This window comes from Pristiophorus japonicus, chromosome 4 (assembly GCF_044704955.1).
Source record: "Pristiophorus japonicus isolate sPriJap1 chromosome 4, sPriJap1.hap1, whole genome shotgun sequence".
NCBI classification, from domain to species: Eukaryota; Metazoa; Chordata; class Chondrichthyes; family Pristiophoridae; genus Pristiophorus; species Pristiophorus japonicus.
The window spans coordinates 271,311,881-271,328,759 of record NC_091980.1 but is presented as its reverse complement, the minus strand read 5'-3'; the positions used below and the strand labels follow the sequence as shown (position 1 = coordinate 271,328,759).

At 45.9% G+C, this 16,879-nt stretch overlaps 1 protein-coding gene across 1 annotated transcript in view; it reads right to left on the bottom strand.

Annotated features, from left to right (window-relative positions):
- Nucleotides 1–3,539: 3,539 nt before the first annotated feature.
- syt16 (synaptotagmin XVI) overlaps nt 3,540–16,879 on the bottom strand; it is a 75,378-nt gene continuing 62,038 nt past the window's right edge. Inside the window, exon 6 of the mRNA XM_070877548.1 lies at nt 3,540–5,109. Coding sequence (XP_070733649.1) covers nt 4,796–5,109 — 314 coding nt within the window. The 3' untranslated portion in view covers nt 3,540–4,795. The remainder of the gene's footprint in view (nt 5,110–16,879) is intronic.

Below are 16,879 nucleotides of genomic sequence, written 5' to 3'. Positions count from 1 at the left end.
GACGGTTATTGCTTTCACATGAAAGGCTCGACCACTTAATTGAATTTCAGCTGCATTTATTTTCCCTTACTGCTCTATTGCAATACCTATAATGCCCACAACACAGGGGAGCAAGACTTCAGTACATGTTATGTCAGAAATCAAGTATACTTTGTGTGTATTCAATGTATTATAGATATAAGACTATAGTTAAAGTGGTACATCGGTTCATGTATGGACACTCAGCAGCAGTCGATTCTGGGTTACGGTCAGGTCGTAAAGTGTTGCCCGACAGCAAAGGAGGGAAAAACAAGCATAAAATAATTAAAGTGGGTCCCAGTATGGTAAGTAGGTGGTGCAGTGAGTTAGACACTGGCCTCTAAACTCTTGGACCTATGTTCCAATCCATCCCAAACTGATGGGATGAAAGTCTCTTCTGCTGAATGTAAAACATCCTATGCAAAATGATTTTTGACAGTCTCACTCCAGTTTGTGGCCCTCCAGCACAAAATTGGCCCTAATGCGATACTAAATAGGCTCAAGAAAGGTTGGCATGGGGAATGAAAAACTGTCACACAAGTGCAGTGAGAAGGGTGGGGGGGCTTGTTGCACTTTGGTGGGGCAAAGCGGAAGGAGGATTGGTCTGCATCTGGCTGTGCTATGTCCAACCTAGTTGGGAATGCTTGATGCTGAAACTGGATACCTGGAATAGAAAATGTTCCATTTCCCCCAGTACTGACATCCTTCCCTTTGACGAGCACAACAAATGATTTAAAAGAATGAGTCAGTCTACACTGTTTCATGTTCGTGTTTTGTTTCAAAGCAGTATTGGCAGAGACCAGAACACAGATTGTCTTGGCCAAAATGGTGCCCGGCACTGGGGAACTAAAAGGCATAAGAAGTGGGAGGAAGAAAGATTATTTCATCTGAAGCACAGTAGACAATAGTGACTATAATTTTAACAAAGAATATGAAAATGCCATTGGCACCATGAAACCCGAAGAACACAAATTCCCTCCCAAAAATATCAACGGTCTCCCTTTTAAAGGTCTTAGAGAGGGTGCAGAGGAGATTTACTAGAATGGTATCAGGGATGCGGGACTTCAGTTACGTGGAGACAATAGAGAAGTTGAGGTTATTCTCCTTAGAGAAGAGAAGGTTAAGGGGAAATTTGATAGAGATGTACAAAATTATGAAGGGTTTTAATAGAGGCAATTAGGAGAAACTGTTTCCAGTGGGCACAGATTTAAGGTAACTGGCAAAAGAACCCAGAGGTGAAATGAGGGCACAAAATTCACGCAGTGAGTTGTTATGATCTGAAATGTACTGCCTGAAAGAGGGGTGGAAGCAGATTCGATAATAACATTCAAAAGGGAATTGGAAAATTATTTGAAGGGCTATGGGGAAAGGGCAAGGGAATGGCATAAATTGAATAGCTCTTTCAAAGAGCTGGCACAGGCACAATGGGCTGAATGGTTCTTTCTGTGCTGTATCATTCTATGCAATAGGTTAATCAATCATTAGATAGTTTAAATCTGAATTTATGGGTCATCTGTAGAATCTCCACATCTTACCTGTTTGACTTAACCCTGGTTTGAGTGTAGTTTATTTTAAAGCAAGACATTACCCTGCCTTCAGTATGCAGGAGAGTCTGCTCTGTGTATGGATTTCCATTGTACACACAAATGTCAGTTAAGATGCAGAATAACCTTCTCTGTTGTCACATTCGCACATGTAAATCTATTAGTAATACTGCCAAACAGACCAATTTAATAACTCAGAATTATTAATTATTGATCCTTGGCAAAATCAGCACCTTTACACTGAAATATTACTGTAGGATAGATGTAGTGGACTACTGGTATAGGATTTTAAAATCATACCATGTGACCAAATGGCATTGCTGTCGAGTGCAAAATGCAGCAGTAAAATCATACATGTTGTTGATACCAGGATTGGCTTTTCCTTTTTTTACTCTTAGCATTTTATAATGTCGGTGCACAATGTGAGGGCAATAGGTTATCTAGGAAATCATAAAGATGGGTGATGGAGAGAGGTGCACTTGCATCATAGAATTGCAAGAAAGTACAGGTCAAGATGCTAATGACACAGTATTACTATCTGCTCACCATCTCTCTCATACACACACATAGGAATTGTAAATATAAAATAGCATTTTGCCTAATCAATTTTACTTCAGGTTAGTAAAAAGATTTATGCAATTTCTCCAGATCAGATTCTGGTTAAATAGCTTGATACAGTAGTAATATTGCTCCATCGAAGATGAAAATCTCAAATGTTTGAGTGACATGGATATTTTTTCCCCATCCCATTTATTTTCATAGCACAAGACTTTTGCTTTGGTTTTTCTATTTAAAGAAAAAAGTGTTTTTTCTTCTCATCATTACCCCCCAGCCCCCTCACCAACCCCTGCAAATTTTGAGCCAAAAAAGAATCAAATGATACTGACTATGTAATTATGCTGAATGGCTCATGAATCAAAAACACTTCATCACTATCCATTTACTTTATCGTCTCTCACAAACTTCTACCGTATCGTTCTGTGGGCAATGTCACAGAACACACACACAAACACCTGTTACTATCTAACATATCTTCCATATCAGCTTCGGCAGCACAAGCCATCTGTCCAATTTCATAAACGATTCTTAGTTCATGGTAATCACAGTGAATTGGTTCCTGCTAAGCGATTCTGAGGCTCCCAGCGCACTCTGCTCTGCAGCCCGAGTCCTAGGGCCAATAAATAACCACACCTGCTAACAGAAAATAAATAAAGCAAGTAAGATGGCCCAGAGTGGAAGTGATCAGGTGAAGTCATCAAGGCAGCTGCTGATACACTACACTCAGACCCAAGCCCCCTGCAATCTCCAAGTCCCAGGTCCCAAGTGTCTCCTCACCCGCACATGTTGCAGCAATTCACAGATATGCAAGTGCTACTTGCCAGCACTGCAATTCCAGATCCAACATGACTGCTTTTATTTTAGAAAAGGTTAAAGATACAATTTAAGATGCGAGAAATTGCATGTGAGGCACAAATTGAGAGAGAGGGAGAGACAGAGAAAGAGACATAGAAAGAGCAGAAAACGGGCAGAAAAAACAGAGAAAAGGAGACAATGATGGAGCTGAAGAGAAGCAGAGGCAGCAACGTGATGGCCGAGGCTGAGATTTGTTTTTGACTATGTGCAAGCATCATATATTCAATTAGGTAGAAGAACAATAGGTGGATCAGAAAGCTCTCTCACAAACCACTTTGTGACCAAGAGACTCGGAAAATGAGATGGGTTGTGGGGGAGAAAGAAAATTGAGGAAAAGAGAAATGAAACAATATGGGGGGTGGATTTCCACAGGAGTTCTGCCAATCGCCCGCTGTGACTGTAGTGGAAAATCTTCAACTTGCATCCAAATTATTTTGAAGCAAAGTCCATATTTTTCTAAAAAGGGAATTAGACAGTTCCTTGAAATGAGGGATATTAAAAAGTATGGGGAATGAGCAAGAGAATAAATGGACCAGTGGTTTATGTGGAGTAAAACACCGGATGCAAAATTGATGGACCAAATGGTCTGTTTCTGTGCTGCAACATTCCACTAACTCTTTGAGCAACTGTATATTTGTGACGGTATTTGTCTATTAATTTACCATTTTTGAAAAAAATAATTGTTTGAAAAAATATGAGTGTAAGGTTAAGCCATTCTCAAGACATTTCATTTCCAGCCTGTACCTAATAGACTTGTGTTTTACCGCACTGTATGCAGCCATATCACCAAACTTTCCAAAATGGATTGCGTTCCCCAGCAAGATTTAAACGCTTCTGCAGCTGGCTTCTTTATTTATACAAACCAATTTATCCTCTCTAGAAGGTTTGAAGGAAAGTGTAATGTAGAAGGTCAATTTTATAAGTTGCCAGTTGCACATGCTCAGAAAGTAAGAGACATCGTATTTTAAGCTACTCTTCCCCTAGGTATTCATCTCCAGAAAGAGCCATGGTTTGCTTTCAAATGAATCAAGATGCCAAGCACAACAGTATTTATCTGGCTCTGAAGGTTGAATCACCAAATGCTTAAAAAGTAATAATCTAATATTTAGTGACAGAGACAACTGCAAATAACATGCAATTTGTGGAAAGCTGCTCTAGGTGACAGGTAATGATGTACATCCCTGCACACAAACATTGTAATCATTCAAACCCACTTCAAGGCTGGTTTGGATAAAGCCCGCTTGGAATATGACACATTTATAGTGGGACATTTTATTTACTTATTCTACTGTTTGTTTTGTTCACTGTAGGTAAAAGACTTCTTTAAGCAATGTTATTTAGCAGTTGCAGTTGTCAATAAATTATAGACTGAAGACTGCCCATCAAAGAAAGCTTTTTGGAAAATGTTTAAAAAGCCTGATCATTGTTGCATGCATGGTGCGGCACTAAATAATGACCAGTTAAAGGGTTAATGTGACATGCACTTATATCTACAGCAACAGTGATTCTTTTGTACTACGTGCTCATCCTAAATACTGGTTTGTCAGTGTTAATATTATACCACAGTGATACAATAACGCTCCTCCACAGGCACTTAACTAACGTAAATAGCTTTTAAATTCCTGTAAGAATTCCTCATGCTGGACAAGCAATCTGCTATTCATTTTACAAAGCAAATTCTTCAACGATTTGACTATCTTAAGATTTTAGCAAAGAGTCTGAATATTGCAGTACAACAGAAGTACGTTGCACAGGTCAAAATATTCAGAATGTCCAGATAAAAGGCCACATAAGCTGTCATATATTGAGCCATATTGTGTTTAAGATTCCAGTAATGTGTGCCATCTGCAGACTTGATGGCTCTTGGATTCTTTCATCTCTAGCCAGTGATTTTGCTCCTCGTCTCCGCTGTTGTTTTGACCCATGGAGATCCATCCGATCATTTCCTTACGCTTCATACTACGTCGGTTGTATATCGAGATCATTAATGTGACTTCAGACAGCTGGAAAAGAGCAACCTGAAAGATGAAAGTCTCCTTGTAAACCGGATTGGGCTGACCACGCCGGATGGATGTCTTGCACCGAGACATCTCCTGTCCAACTGAGTTAAGGAGAGAGAGTTTCGCATATGTGTCTGTAAAATTTCAACAAAAAGAAACAAAAGTTAGTTTTAAACAGAAATTGCACCAAATTAAGAGTTACGAGCAACACAATTTTTCACAGACACAAAAAAACTACCTTATTGTAGAAATCTAAAAAAAATGGGCTAACACCTCGTGAAATAGCAGACACAGGATTTTTTTTTGTAAAGTACTAACACCCTCGTATGCCATAGCTTAATTGCACCAAATAAATGCTACATGCCAACTGAAGAAGCTCCTTTTTTGTTACACATAACATCCAATTGTTCCAGTAAGTTGTTGTGCATAGTCAATGTATTCACTGAGGCATATGAAAGCATGGGTCTTACGCTTAACATCCGTAAGACAAAGGTCCTCCACCAGCTTGTCACCGCCGCACAGCACTGCCCTCCAATCATCAAGATTCACGGCGCGGCCCTGGACAACGTGGACCATTTCTCATATCTTGGGAGCCTCAGATTCAGCATCGCCTCCAGTGCACCAGTGCAGCCTTCGGCCGTCTGAGGAAAAGAGTATTTGAAGACCAGGCCCTCGAATCTACCACCAAGCTCATGGTCTACAGGGCTGTAGTAATACCTGCCCTCCTGTATGGATCCGAGACATGGACGATGTACAGAAGGCACCTCAAGTCGCTGGAGATAGATCACCAACGATGTCTCCGCAAGATCTTGCAAATCCCCTGGGAGGACAGGCGCACCAACATCAGTGTCCTTGACCAGGCTAACATCCCCAGTATTGAAGCACTGACCACACTCGATCAGCTTCGCTGGGCAGGCCACATAGTTTGCCAGATACGAGACTCCCTAAGCAAACGTTTTATGCGGAGCCCCTTCATGGTAAACGAGCCAAAGGAGGACAGCGGAAACGTTATAAGGACACCCTCAAAGCCTCCCTGGTAAAGTGCGACATCACCACTGACACCTGGGAGACCCTGGTCGAAGACCGCCCGAGGTGGAGAAAGTACATCCGGGAGGGCGTTGAGTTCTTCGAGTCTCAACGCAAAGAGCATGAAGAGGCCAAACACAGGCAGCAGAAGGAGTGCGCGGCAAACCAGTCCTACCGACCCCTTCCCCCGACGAATGTCTGTCCCATCTGTTACAGGGTCTGTGGCTCTCGTATCGGACTGTTCAGCCATCAAAGAACTCACTTTGGGAGTGGAAGCAAGTCCTCCTCGATTCCGAGGGACTGCCTATGATGATGATGTACACATTCAGCTTGGATGTTCTCTAATGGTCGAACACTATGTTCATGACTGACGGCCTCAACAACGGTAAGACTCAGCCTCCAAGGGAGAAGAGCTTGAACCAACAGCAGCTTGAACCAGCACCAAATTCAGCCCCGACTTTGGATCTCGGCTCCAACAGACCCAGTATTGAGATAGATGACTAGAAATCACCTTGTCATTTATTTGTATGCAGGAATATAAAAGGTCTTTCACATTAATGTGCCACACATAAGAGTCATCTACAAATTGTCAAAATGAAGCTTGAGCAATATTCACAAGGTTCAATGGGAGGGAGGTGGGTCATTTTCATCTTCCAACACCTGGGCAGCCATTGTAGAATGGACAAGCAATCTGCTCCACCAGATCAACACCTGACCGATGGATATGAAAATCACCCCCAACCTCTAGAAACTATTTGTGGAGAAACAGAAATGAAAAATAAATACCGATCAACTGCAGTGAGACAGAGCTCATACAGACACAGGACCATTACGTTAAGTAACATTTTCACTCTGCAGTTGCGTTAACTGTGAGGTTTTCAAGCTCAAGAGATGCTATTTTAATGTTTCAAATATATAAATTAACATATATATATTGCCCTCCACATCCCCGGCCCATCCACTAATACTGTGTGAAAACACATAGTTTCGGTCATGCCTGTGGGTCTTTTCTAACCTTTTTCCTCGAGATGATTTCAGCTCTTGTATCTTAGATTTAGCTCACGGGCGAGTTCCAACTCCCCAAACATTCCAGTGTGTCTATCCCTACTTTCAGATCCAGGAAACTTTCTCAACGAATGAATGGAACTCTGTGTCTGCTTTTGCTTTTAACTGGTGGATTTACCCTATGCTTCTAAAAGAATTTTTTCCAGTTTCCAAAAGCGGCAGACATAGTTTTAAGTTTAAAATATGGAGTTAAAAATATTTGTATAATATAATTAACTATTTGCAATAGACACCCTTCCACCTAACTCCTCGAGTGGACAAAATAATAAAAGAATCACAGTGCTAAGAATCAAACGAACTCTTTGTAAATAATGTGTAAGTAATAGTCTATTTTCCTTGCATTTCTTGGGTTTCAAACTGACCAATTCCTTCTCGGATTTTCAAAATTACTCCTGCCGCCCCCTCCCCATTCCTAAGAGAATCAGCCTTTTATATCCCAGAACAAAAGAGCATAAGAACATAAGAATTAGGAACAGGAGTAGGCCATCTAGACCCTCGAGCCTGCTCTGCCATTCAACAAGATCATGGCTGATCTGACCGTGGACTCAGCTCCACTTACCCGCCCGCTCCCCATAACCCTTAATTCCCTTATTGGTTAAAAATCTATCTATCTGTGATTTGAATACATGCAATGAGCTAGCCTCAACTGCTTCCTTGGGCAGAGAATTCCACAGATTCACAACCCTCTGGGAGAAGAAATTCCTTCTCAACTCGGTTTTAAATTGGCTCCCCCGTATTTTGAGGCTGTGCCCCCTAGTTCTAGTCTCCCCGACCAGTGGAAACAACCTCTCTGCCTCTATCCTGTCCATCCCTTTCATTATTTTAAATGTTTCTATAAGATCACCCCTCATTCTTCTGAACTCCAACGAGTAAAGACCCAGTCTACTCAATCTATCATCATAAGGTAACTCCCTCATCTCCGATATCAGCCTAGTGAATCGTCTCTGTACCCCCTCCAAAGCTAGTATATCCTTCCTTAAGTAAGGTGACCAAAATTGCACACAGTACTCCAGGTGCGGCCTCACCAATACCCTGTACAGTTGCAGCAGGACCTCCCTGCTTTTGTACTCCATCCCTCTCGCAATGAAGACCAACATTCCATTCGCCTTCCTGATTACCTGCTGCACCTGCAAATTAACTTTTTGGGATTCATGCACAAGGACCCCCAGGTCCCTCTGCACCGCAGCATGTTGTAATTTCTCCCCATTCAAATAATAATCTCTTCCTCTCCATTTTAACCCCTCTCCATCCCGTTTGAAAACCCTGTAACCAAGAATGTTGAGCTGCTATACCTGCTCTTCTTTTAGCCATGTCTCAGTAATAGCTATAATATTGTACGTCCAAGTGTCAATCTGTGCTCTCTGCTCATCTGTCTTATTTCCTATACTCCTCAGCCCCCTCTCCCACCGGGACACTCACCCTCAGCCCCCTCTTCCCCCGGGACACTCACCCTCAGCCCCCTCTCCCCCCCGGGACACTCACCCTCAGCCCCCTCTCTCCCCCGGACACTCACCCTCAGCCCCCTCTCCCCCTCAGCCCACTCTCCCCCCAGGACACTCTCCCTCAGCTCCCTCGCCCCCCCGGGACACTCACCCTCAGCCTCCTCTCCCCCCGGGACACTCACCCTCGGCCCCCCTCTCCCCCCGGGACACTCTCCCTCAGCCCCCTCTCCCCCCGGGACACTCCCCTTCAGCCCCCTCTCCCCCCGGGACACTCTCCCTCAGCCTCCTCTCCCCCCGGGACACTCACCCTCGGCCCCCTCTCCCCCCGGGACACTCACCCTCAGCTGCCGATCTCTTGCCGCCATTTTTCAGGAAGTCATCAGGACTTCCGGGATTTTAATATTTCTTCATTGAAACGGGAATAGCCATATGTAAACTGCATCATTCACACAGCAACGTTTACGTTTGAGTTATTAGTCTCTCCGGCGTATACCCAACAGAAACTGCAATCACGTTTTGAAATAAGCTTGGTACAGGAATCAGAACTTGAAAATGCTCCTTTTTTCAGTCTGGTTAAAATCTTAAGTGAAGACCTGGTTTTCAAAAGATTAGAAATGTTAAGATTTTGTCCATGTTCACTTTCTGTGGAAGAGGAATGGAGATTTCAACCTGCTCTGCACTTTCAAAAGACGTCAAAGATCATCGGGGTGTGAAAATTAGTCGGATATGACATGCAGCTGTAGAAATCCGATAAATCAGGAACACTGATTTGGACAGTGACTGACGATGAACAGGAAGGTCTCGGTGCACGCTTCCACTTGGCGAGAACATCATATCACCAAAGGAAGAGGATGGGGAGAGGTCACAGACAAGATATAAAATGGAATACATAGATTGTAGAATAAGTACAAAATACATTCAGTAATAGAACTTTGCACACACTATAGTATCAGATTGCTTAACCTGATACCTGAATGCTGATTTGCCTGTTTGATGGAAAAGTAAACTGGAATACAATGGAATGGTAATGTCTGACCCATTTCTTTATGAAATATAGATATGGGTTGAGCCAAAATAAGGGTAGAGGGGTCGGTGAATCTTCTGCCCGCCTCCTCGCACCCCATCGTCCAAGGCCAAATTGTGGGGCCTGTCAAATTTTCGGAAATTCTGCCAGTGAAATTCTGCTCACGAGACATTGCCCGACAGGCTAAGCCTGTTGCAGGTGAGTTGTGTTTTGGGCCTGAGCAAGAGCCCAGCTTTTAAGAAGAGAGCAGTCTTTGATCCTAGATTGCAGCCGGAGAGATGGGCAGGAGGTCACCTGCAGCTTTTGAAAACCAAATGACTGCCTGCAAGGTGCTGTACAAACGGGTCGCAGACCCCTATCCCGAAAAATATCTTTCTCTGGGATTTTTTTCTCAACAGTCGCTCCCAAACCCATGACCTCCACCACCTAGAAGGACAAGGGCACCATCACCTCCACTTTCCCCTCCAAGTAACACACCATCCTTACCTGGACATATATCGGCTGTTCCTTCATTCTCGTTGGGGCAAAATTCTGGAACTCCCTACCCAACAGCACTGTGGGAGAACCTTCATCACACGGATTAGGGCAGTTCAAGATGGCGGCTCACCACCATCTTCTCAGGGGCGATTAGGGATGGACAAAACATGCTGGCTTTGCCAGCGACGCCCACATCCCATGAATGAATAAAAAAGGATTTGGGATGGGTTCAATGGCAGACCCTGCCTGGCTGTGGAGCAGAGACCTGGAATGTTGGCCCATAATTTCGCTTTTTCCTTCTGTGCGAGCATCATCATAGGCAGTCCCTTGAAGCGAGGATGACTTGCTTCCACGCCAAAAAGGGATGAGCTCACAAGTGTTTCAATGAAGAACCTAATATTCCAGATCGTGAACTAAATGTTGAAGGGTGGAAGGTGCCTGTGCGTGGATTTTTTTAACGTGGGGTGGCCGTTGCACACCAGCCACCACACGGGCTTGACAGAGCTAGGTCTTGGTCCAGTGGCAAGAATTAACCAAGGTGACTGGAGACCTGCTCTGCTGCACAGACCTAGTGCGCACACATATCGCAATGTGGGCTGACCCGTGCTTCCCCGGGTCCCCGTCTCTTCTGAGCCCCAAACTCAGGCCTCTCCTGGGCCCAGATCACATTCATCTACAAACTCTTGCCACTCCTTCGCCCCTCCTGCTGTGCCTGCCTGCACTACTCCCTATAATGGCCCGGGCCTGCTGATGATCTTGCAGGCCGGGACCTTGCCGATTTCCCGGCCGGGCCACCGCACGCTACTCCCTCCAATGGCTCCGGCCTGCTGAGCAACTGTGCTCTTGATAGGTGGCAGGATAGTGAAATTAAGGTACTTTTCTGTCAAATTTTCTGGATGAAATTAGTTGCACACAAAGCCGGGTCTGGTGGGTGGCCCTTCACGGCATTAAGAGATTTTATACATTATGGTAACTAGAGATTGTCTCTTAGTACAGGTGCAGTGCCTAAAATCCGGAACCCTCGGGACCAAGGCTGTTCTGGATTCCAGGCTTTTCCGGACTTTTGATTTGTTTTCACGAATCCGGAAACACCCAAGCCCAGGACCGGGTATTTCCAGATTCGGAGTGTCAGAAAGGGGGGGGGGGGGGGGTGGAGTGGCGATCCCTGCCGAAGAGCTGTTCGGGCCGTCTGGCCCCGCCAAGGATGGTGGCATCGGGCGGGCCCCACCAAGGAGGTTGTCAGGCCGTTCGACCACGCCGAGGAAGATGTTGTCGTGCCAGCCCCGCCGAGGAGGTGTTTGGGCAGGCTGGCCCCGCCAAGCAGGTTGTCATCGGGCTGGCCCCCACTGAGGAAGATGTTGTCGAACGGGCCCCACCGAAGAGGTGTTCGAGCGGGCCAGACCCGCCGAGGTGTTCGGGCGGGCCGGCGGGGAGGCCCCAAGGTCGGGCAGCAGCGGAGCTCTGAGGTCGACAGGGTCGGCGGGCCCAGATTCCGGAACATTTTACAGATTCCGGATGACCCTGCCACCAATCGGTGCAGAGTCTGGATTCTGGAACATTCCGGATTCTCGACGCTGCACGTGTAACTGCAGAAATCTTGGAGTCCAATGTCACCACAACCCTGAAACTATAAAGCCCTGTTCTGAAAATACTGCACTTAAGCCCTTAAGAAACATCAAATTACTTGTAATTCAAAGTGAAGGTGTCAGTTTTTGTTGCCATGTTAGGATAAAAGCTGTTTAATATCAAAATTCAGCATCACTTTCACTGTAGGTATATTGGAACTTTATCTTCCCGTTCCTCAAGGCATGACAGTCATAAAATGCCTCATCACAATCATCTTAATATTAACTATAGAGGCCCCCTAAATTCCTCAGGTTGTGATCCCAGTAGCTATGCCGGGAACATGTTCACTGCTGCCCTCCAGGTCTGACACCACCGGAGTTTACAGGGTTAGTGGGAGGGAAGCTCATTTACATGGAACAGTGTGCACAAGCACCACTTCAAGCGCATCTCCAGTAACGGTTGCCCATGCCAACCAGAACCTCTCGCACTCATCCTTCTGTGGAAGGAGCGCAGGGGTTGCCCAGACCCCAACCCAGGCCGTGATCCCCTCAACTCCTTGAATAAGGAGGCAGACCTGTAATCATTGTTTTAAAGAATCATGTTCTTTGAGGGAACCCCATTGTGCCCACATTCACCTTTCTGAAAGCTGGTACGCCTTCATTCACTCAGCGTAATGGCCTCTGCTGATACGCCAGGTTCACTGGTGTCTGAGAAGTGGGAATTCCCATCATAGGGAGTATCCGCTTCACGTCATTACGTGTCTTCGTTTTGAAGATTTTGTCCCTTGCAGGGCAACTAGGAAGCTCCCGGAAACGACTACAATCTGATGATCTTCATTTTTTGCGTATACTGGGATACTGGTGGCATTTTGAGCCTAGAATATTTGGGTTAAAATATTTTACAGGCTGTGATGCAACTGAGGTGTTCTGTTAACATCATCTGAATGAAGCACAAGTGGTCAATATGTCCTTGACTGTGTCTCGCTCCAATCAATTTGAATAATGAAGTAGATTTTTGTTTCCATTACCTGGGTGGTAATCTGGCAGCCCAGATCACCCATCTGTGTAGAACCCCACTCCCACCCTTCCCGATTTTAATTCCATTGTTGCTACTGCCAGTTTCCCATCCCCATAGAAAGTGAGAATTGGCCCCGCTATGTCCCAACTCTGCTTTTAGATTTCCATCGATGCCTCTTATGGGCAGCTACCGCACAATAGTGACTCAACAATGACACCCTCCCATCTGAATTTTCTCTCCTCTCAGAAGCCAACGCCGTGGTTCCCAGATAATGCCTCTCTCTGATGTGGCTCAGATTGGGAACCAATGTCCTTTAATTATGTAACAATGCATTGTGCAGCACACCCACAGTGCTCCACAGTACATAGACTTCCGTAAGTGATGAAATGTTCTATTGAAGAACTGTAACTTGTGATGTGCCAGCATTGAACCAGATTCAGGCAGAATGCACAATGGTTTGATGTAAAGCAAATTTCTTGATGCAGTAATAAAAACTCTACAGACAATGGGCTCAATTTTGCCCAAGCCAGTTTTCTGGCATATTGCTAGAGTTACGCCCATTTTCCTAGGCCAGAAATGCGGCAGAAACATTTTGCTAAAGTTTTCCCGATGTATAATTCAAATTTGGCGCCGGGCAGCGTGTCCAGTCATCACAGGGGGTGGAGCCTGCTGTCTGCACCGAAAAAACGATGCTGCACCTTCTGCACATGCGCGACAAAAAAAAGCTTTTGACGTTATATCAATGGACGCGCATGCACAGTACAGCCCCAGGTTGGCAATCAGCCATTTTTATCGAGCCAGTTGTGTGAGAAGGAGTGCTGTGTGAGAGTATTGGAAAAATTAGAACTGCAGTAATACAAGATGCAACGCGGTGCAAGGACCAAGAATTTCTTACAGGAAGAAGTGGAGGCACTAGTTACTGTGATTGAGAACAGATGGCAGGAACTGGACACCAGCAAAGATCACATAAAAGTTCCACCCAAAGAAATGAAGAAACGCTGAAACCAAGTTGCAGAAGATTACTGTGCAATGGTGACAACCACGAGATCTGGAGGCCGGTGTAAAAAGAAGTGGCAGGACCTTGGTCAAGTAGATAGTGTAGTAATATTTTCATTTATTCAATGGAATTGCAATTGTAAATGTGACCAGCTGTATATGTCCCACCCAGCAGAAAGACACCCTCTCTAAAAAGTTGCATTTTCATCTTTGCATGGAAAGTGGCACAAAATAAAAGGGAAAGAACTCGAACAGGAGGAGGTCAGCCAAATCTGCAGCCACTGACACCATTGGAAGACAGGGGTGCTGCTTTGGTGGGTCCTGCCTGGAGAAATGCAACCACCGCTGCACAAGCTGGGCCCACACTCGAGGGAGAGGGTAAGTCCTGCAAATTCCACAGTCTGGCTTTGCTAAATGTTAAGTACTGCACGGGCTAGCCATGCTTCGGTTCATGGAGATGGCTCTGTCAGCTAGGCTTCAGTTGATGTAGTGTGCTATCATTCATCGTGGTCCTTCAAATCAGCCTGCTGCCTGCGCTGTGTGTGCCTACTCATGTCATCCTGCCCCCTCCTCTGCTGCTAACCATTTGTCTGTGTTGTGTTATATTTTGCAGAACTTGAGGCAGACCCTGATGATGTAGAAGATTCAGATGAGGACAAGTCTGAAGAGGAGAACATCTTCCTATCCCACCATCCAGACTAAGAGTATGGGGGTGAGGGGGAGGGGGGCAGGGGGGAATGGAGATGGATGAAGTCCCCACTGTTTTCATGACTTTGGTGGAGGTGCAGGTGCCACCCATTGAGGTGCCAGCCCCTTCCGTGACTAGTGGTTTGAGTGTTGGTAGGAGATTCCATGGTTTCCTAACGTCTGAGGCTGCGGGTCCCAGTGTGGGGTGCAGCGATGCACATCCAGGACCCCACTTTCCGAGGCTGTGGGTCCCAGTGGTGGGTTCAGCGAGGCACACCCAGGGCCCCACCTTCCGAGTCTGCGGGTCCCAGTGGTGTGGTTCAGCGAGGCACACCCAGGGCCCCACCTTCCGAGTCTGCGGGTCCAAGTGGTGTGGTTCAGCGAGGCACACGCAGGGCCCCACCTTCTGAGGCTGCGGATCCCAGTGGTGGGGTGCGAGCCACACCTGTGGGGAGGAGTGGAAGGAGAGCTCGACCACGCTCTCCTGAGGTGCAGGATCTAACAGATGTGATTCAGATGATGGCAATGAAAGGGGAGGGCATTGACCTTACATGATTACGCCTGGACACCATCAGTGGGGTAGGTGACTAGGTAGTGGGACTGTCGGGAGAAGTAACAGCAATCTCACGAGAAATGGGAACGATGTCCGGGACCATGAGTGAGGGAATATCTCAGTCAGCTAAAACCATGTCAGTGAACATCAGGAAGGGAATGTCAGAGATGGTGCAAACATTATCACTGAACACGAGGGAAGGAATGTCACAGGTAGTTCAGACAGTTTTGCTCAACATGAGGGAGGAAATGTTGCAGGTTGTTGAGACACTGTCAGGGCGCATGAGGGACGGCATGTTGGAGTTAGCTGCTGCAATAAGGGAACACGCCCAGACCCCACGCCCAGTGACAGAATCAACTGCCACCCCATTCCAATCCCCACACCAGCCTCTGAAGAGCCCCAAGCCAGGCCCTCCACATTGCCGCCTGGGTCCTCCACATTGCTGCCTGCCGCTCTCCCCTCCCTCAACAGGTGCGCACAACCAGAGATCTTAGAAAGAATATGCTTGGCACAACCTCACAAACACTGCGCCACAGCCTGCGGGAAGGGGTGGTGGAGTCACCAAGGACAAGTGCGGCGGGCGGTCTGAGAATAAGGTGGAGGAGAGATGGGTGCAGCCTTTCTTTGCTGCTGCTGTTGTTGTTTTTATTATTATTGTTACTGTTGTAACTGTTGTTCTCAAATGAAAAGATTTTTGTAAGTTATGTAAATTTACAAGTTTAAAAGTTAGTAAGTGATCTTAAACGTTTTAAGTGATCTTAGAGTTTGTAAGTGATCGTAACTGAAAACTTTAAAGTTTGATACAAGAATAACTTTATTAAAGTTAAGTATAAAGAACTGTTTGTTAAACTTTTGAATAAAATATATTTTACATTAAATCTGAATCATTTTCACTATTTGTTCCATTAGTAACACAACTTTTGAAGTAAACAAGAATCATTTCCATCATTTGTTCCATTATCACAACACATTACGGAACAGGTCCAAACAATAAACATGGTCTATGTGGAATAGTTGTCGCTGAGCCTTCAGGTAGTAAAACGTTCACGGATGAGCTGCTGGCGCAAGGCTCGAGCTATCGTTAAAGGGGCACGATGGACCGCCCTCCTCCGCCGTGGTGCTCCGGGTTGAAGTAGTTCCATGGCTTCCTCATCCGCCTGCTCATCTGCTGCATTTTCTTCATCATTATCATCAGCCACTCTCACCGCTGGTGGGTCTCCACCTACCAGCTGCTGCTGCCTCATGGTGGCTATGTTATGCAGCATACAACAGTGAACTGACCGACAATCTCAGGGGAGTTACAGCAAGTAGCCTCCGGAATGGTCCAGGCATCGGAAACGCTGTTTCAAAATGCCAATGGTCCTCTCTATTATGCTGCGCATCACAAAGTGCGACATGTTGTATTGCCAGTCAGCTTCCATCCGGGTTACATGTAGGGGCGTCATGAGCCAGGTGGTGATGCCATACCCTTTGTCTCGCTGTAGCCAGCTCTGCCCTTCTGGCTGCTCCTGAAACATGGTAGATGTAATGCTCTCGCGTAGGATGAACGCATCATGGGTGCTCCCAGGGTATCTTGCATCGACTGACATGATGTGATGGATGTCATCACACACGAGCTGTACATTAATGGGGTGGAAGCCTTTTCTGCTCCTGTGCATCTCGGAATCCTATAAAGGTGCTCGCAAGGCGATGTGGGTAAAATTATTGCAGCCCTGTACCTTTGGGAAGCCAGCAATCCTGGAGAAGCCCACAGCCCTGTCACGCATTGCTTGGGCGGCCATGGGGAACTTTATGTCATCATTCCTCCGGGCATATAGTGCAGCTGTCACCTGCCGAATGCAGACATATGTTGCATGTTGAGAGATGGCGCACACATCCCCACTTGTAGCTTGAAATGATCCAGGGGCATAAAATGAAAGTGCAGCTGTAAACTTCACTTCAACTGACAAAGCAGTCTTCCTGATGCTTCTAGGTTGCAGATCTGCTTTGACCAACTCTCAGATCTCACTTACAACTTCTTTGCGGAAATGCAGCCTTCTGACACAGTCTTT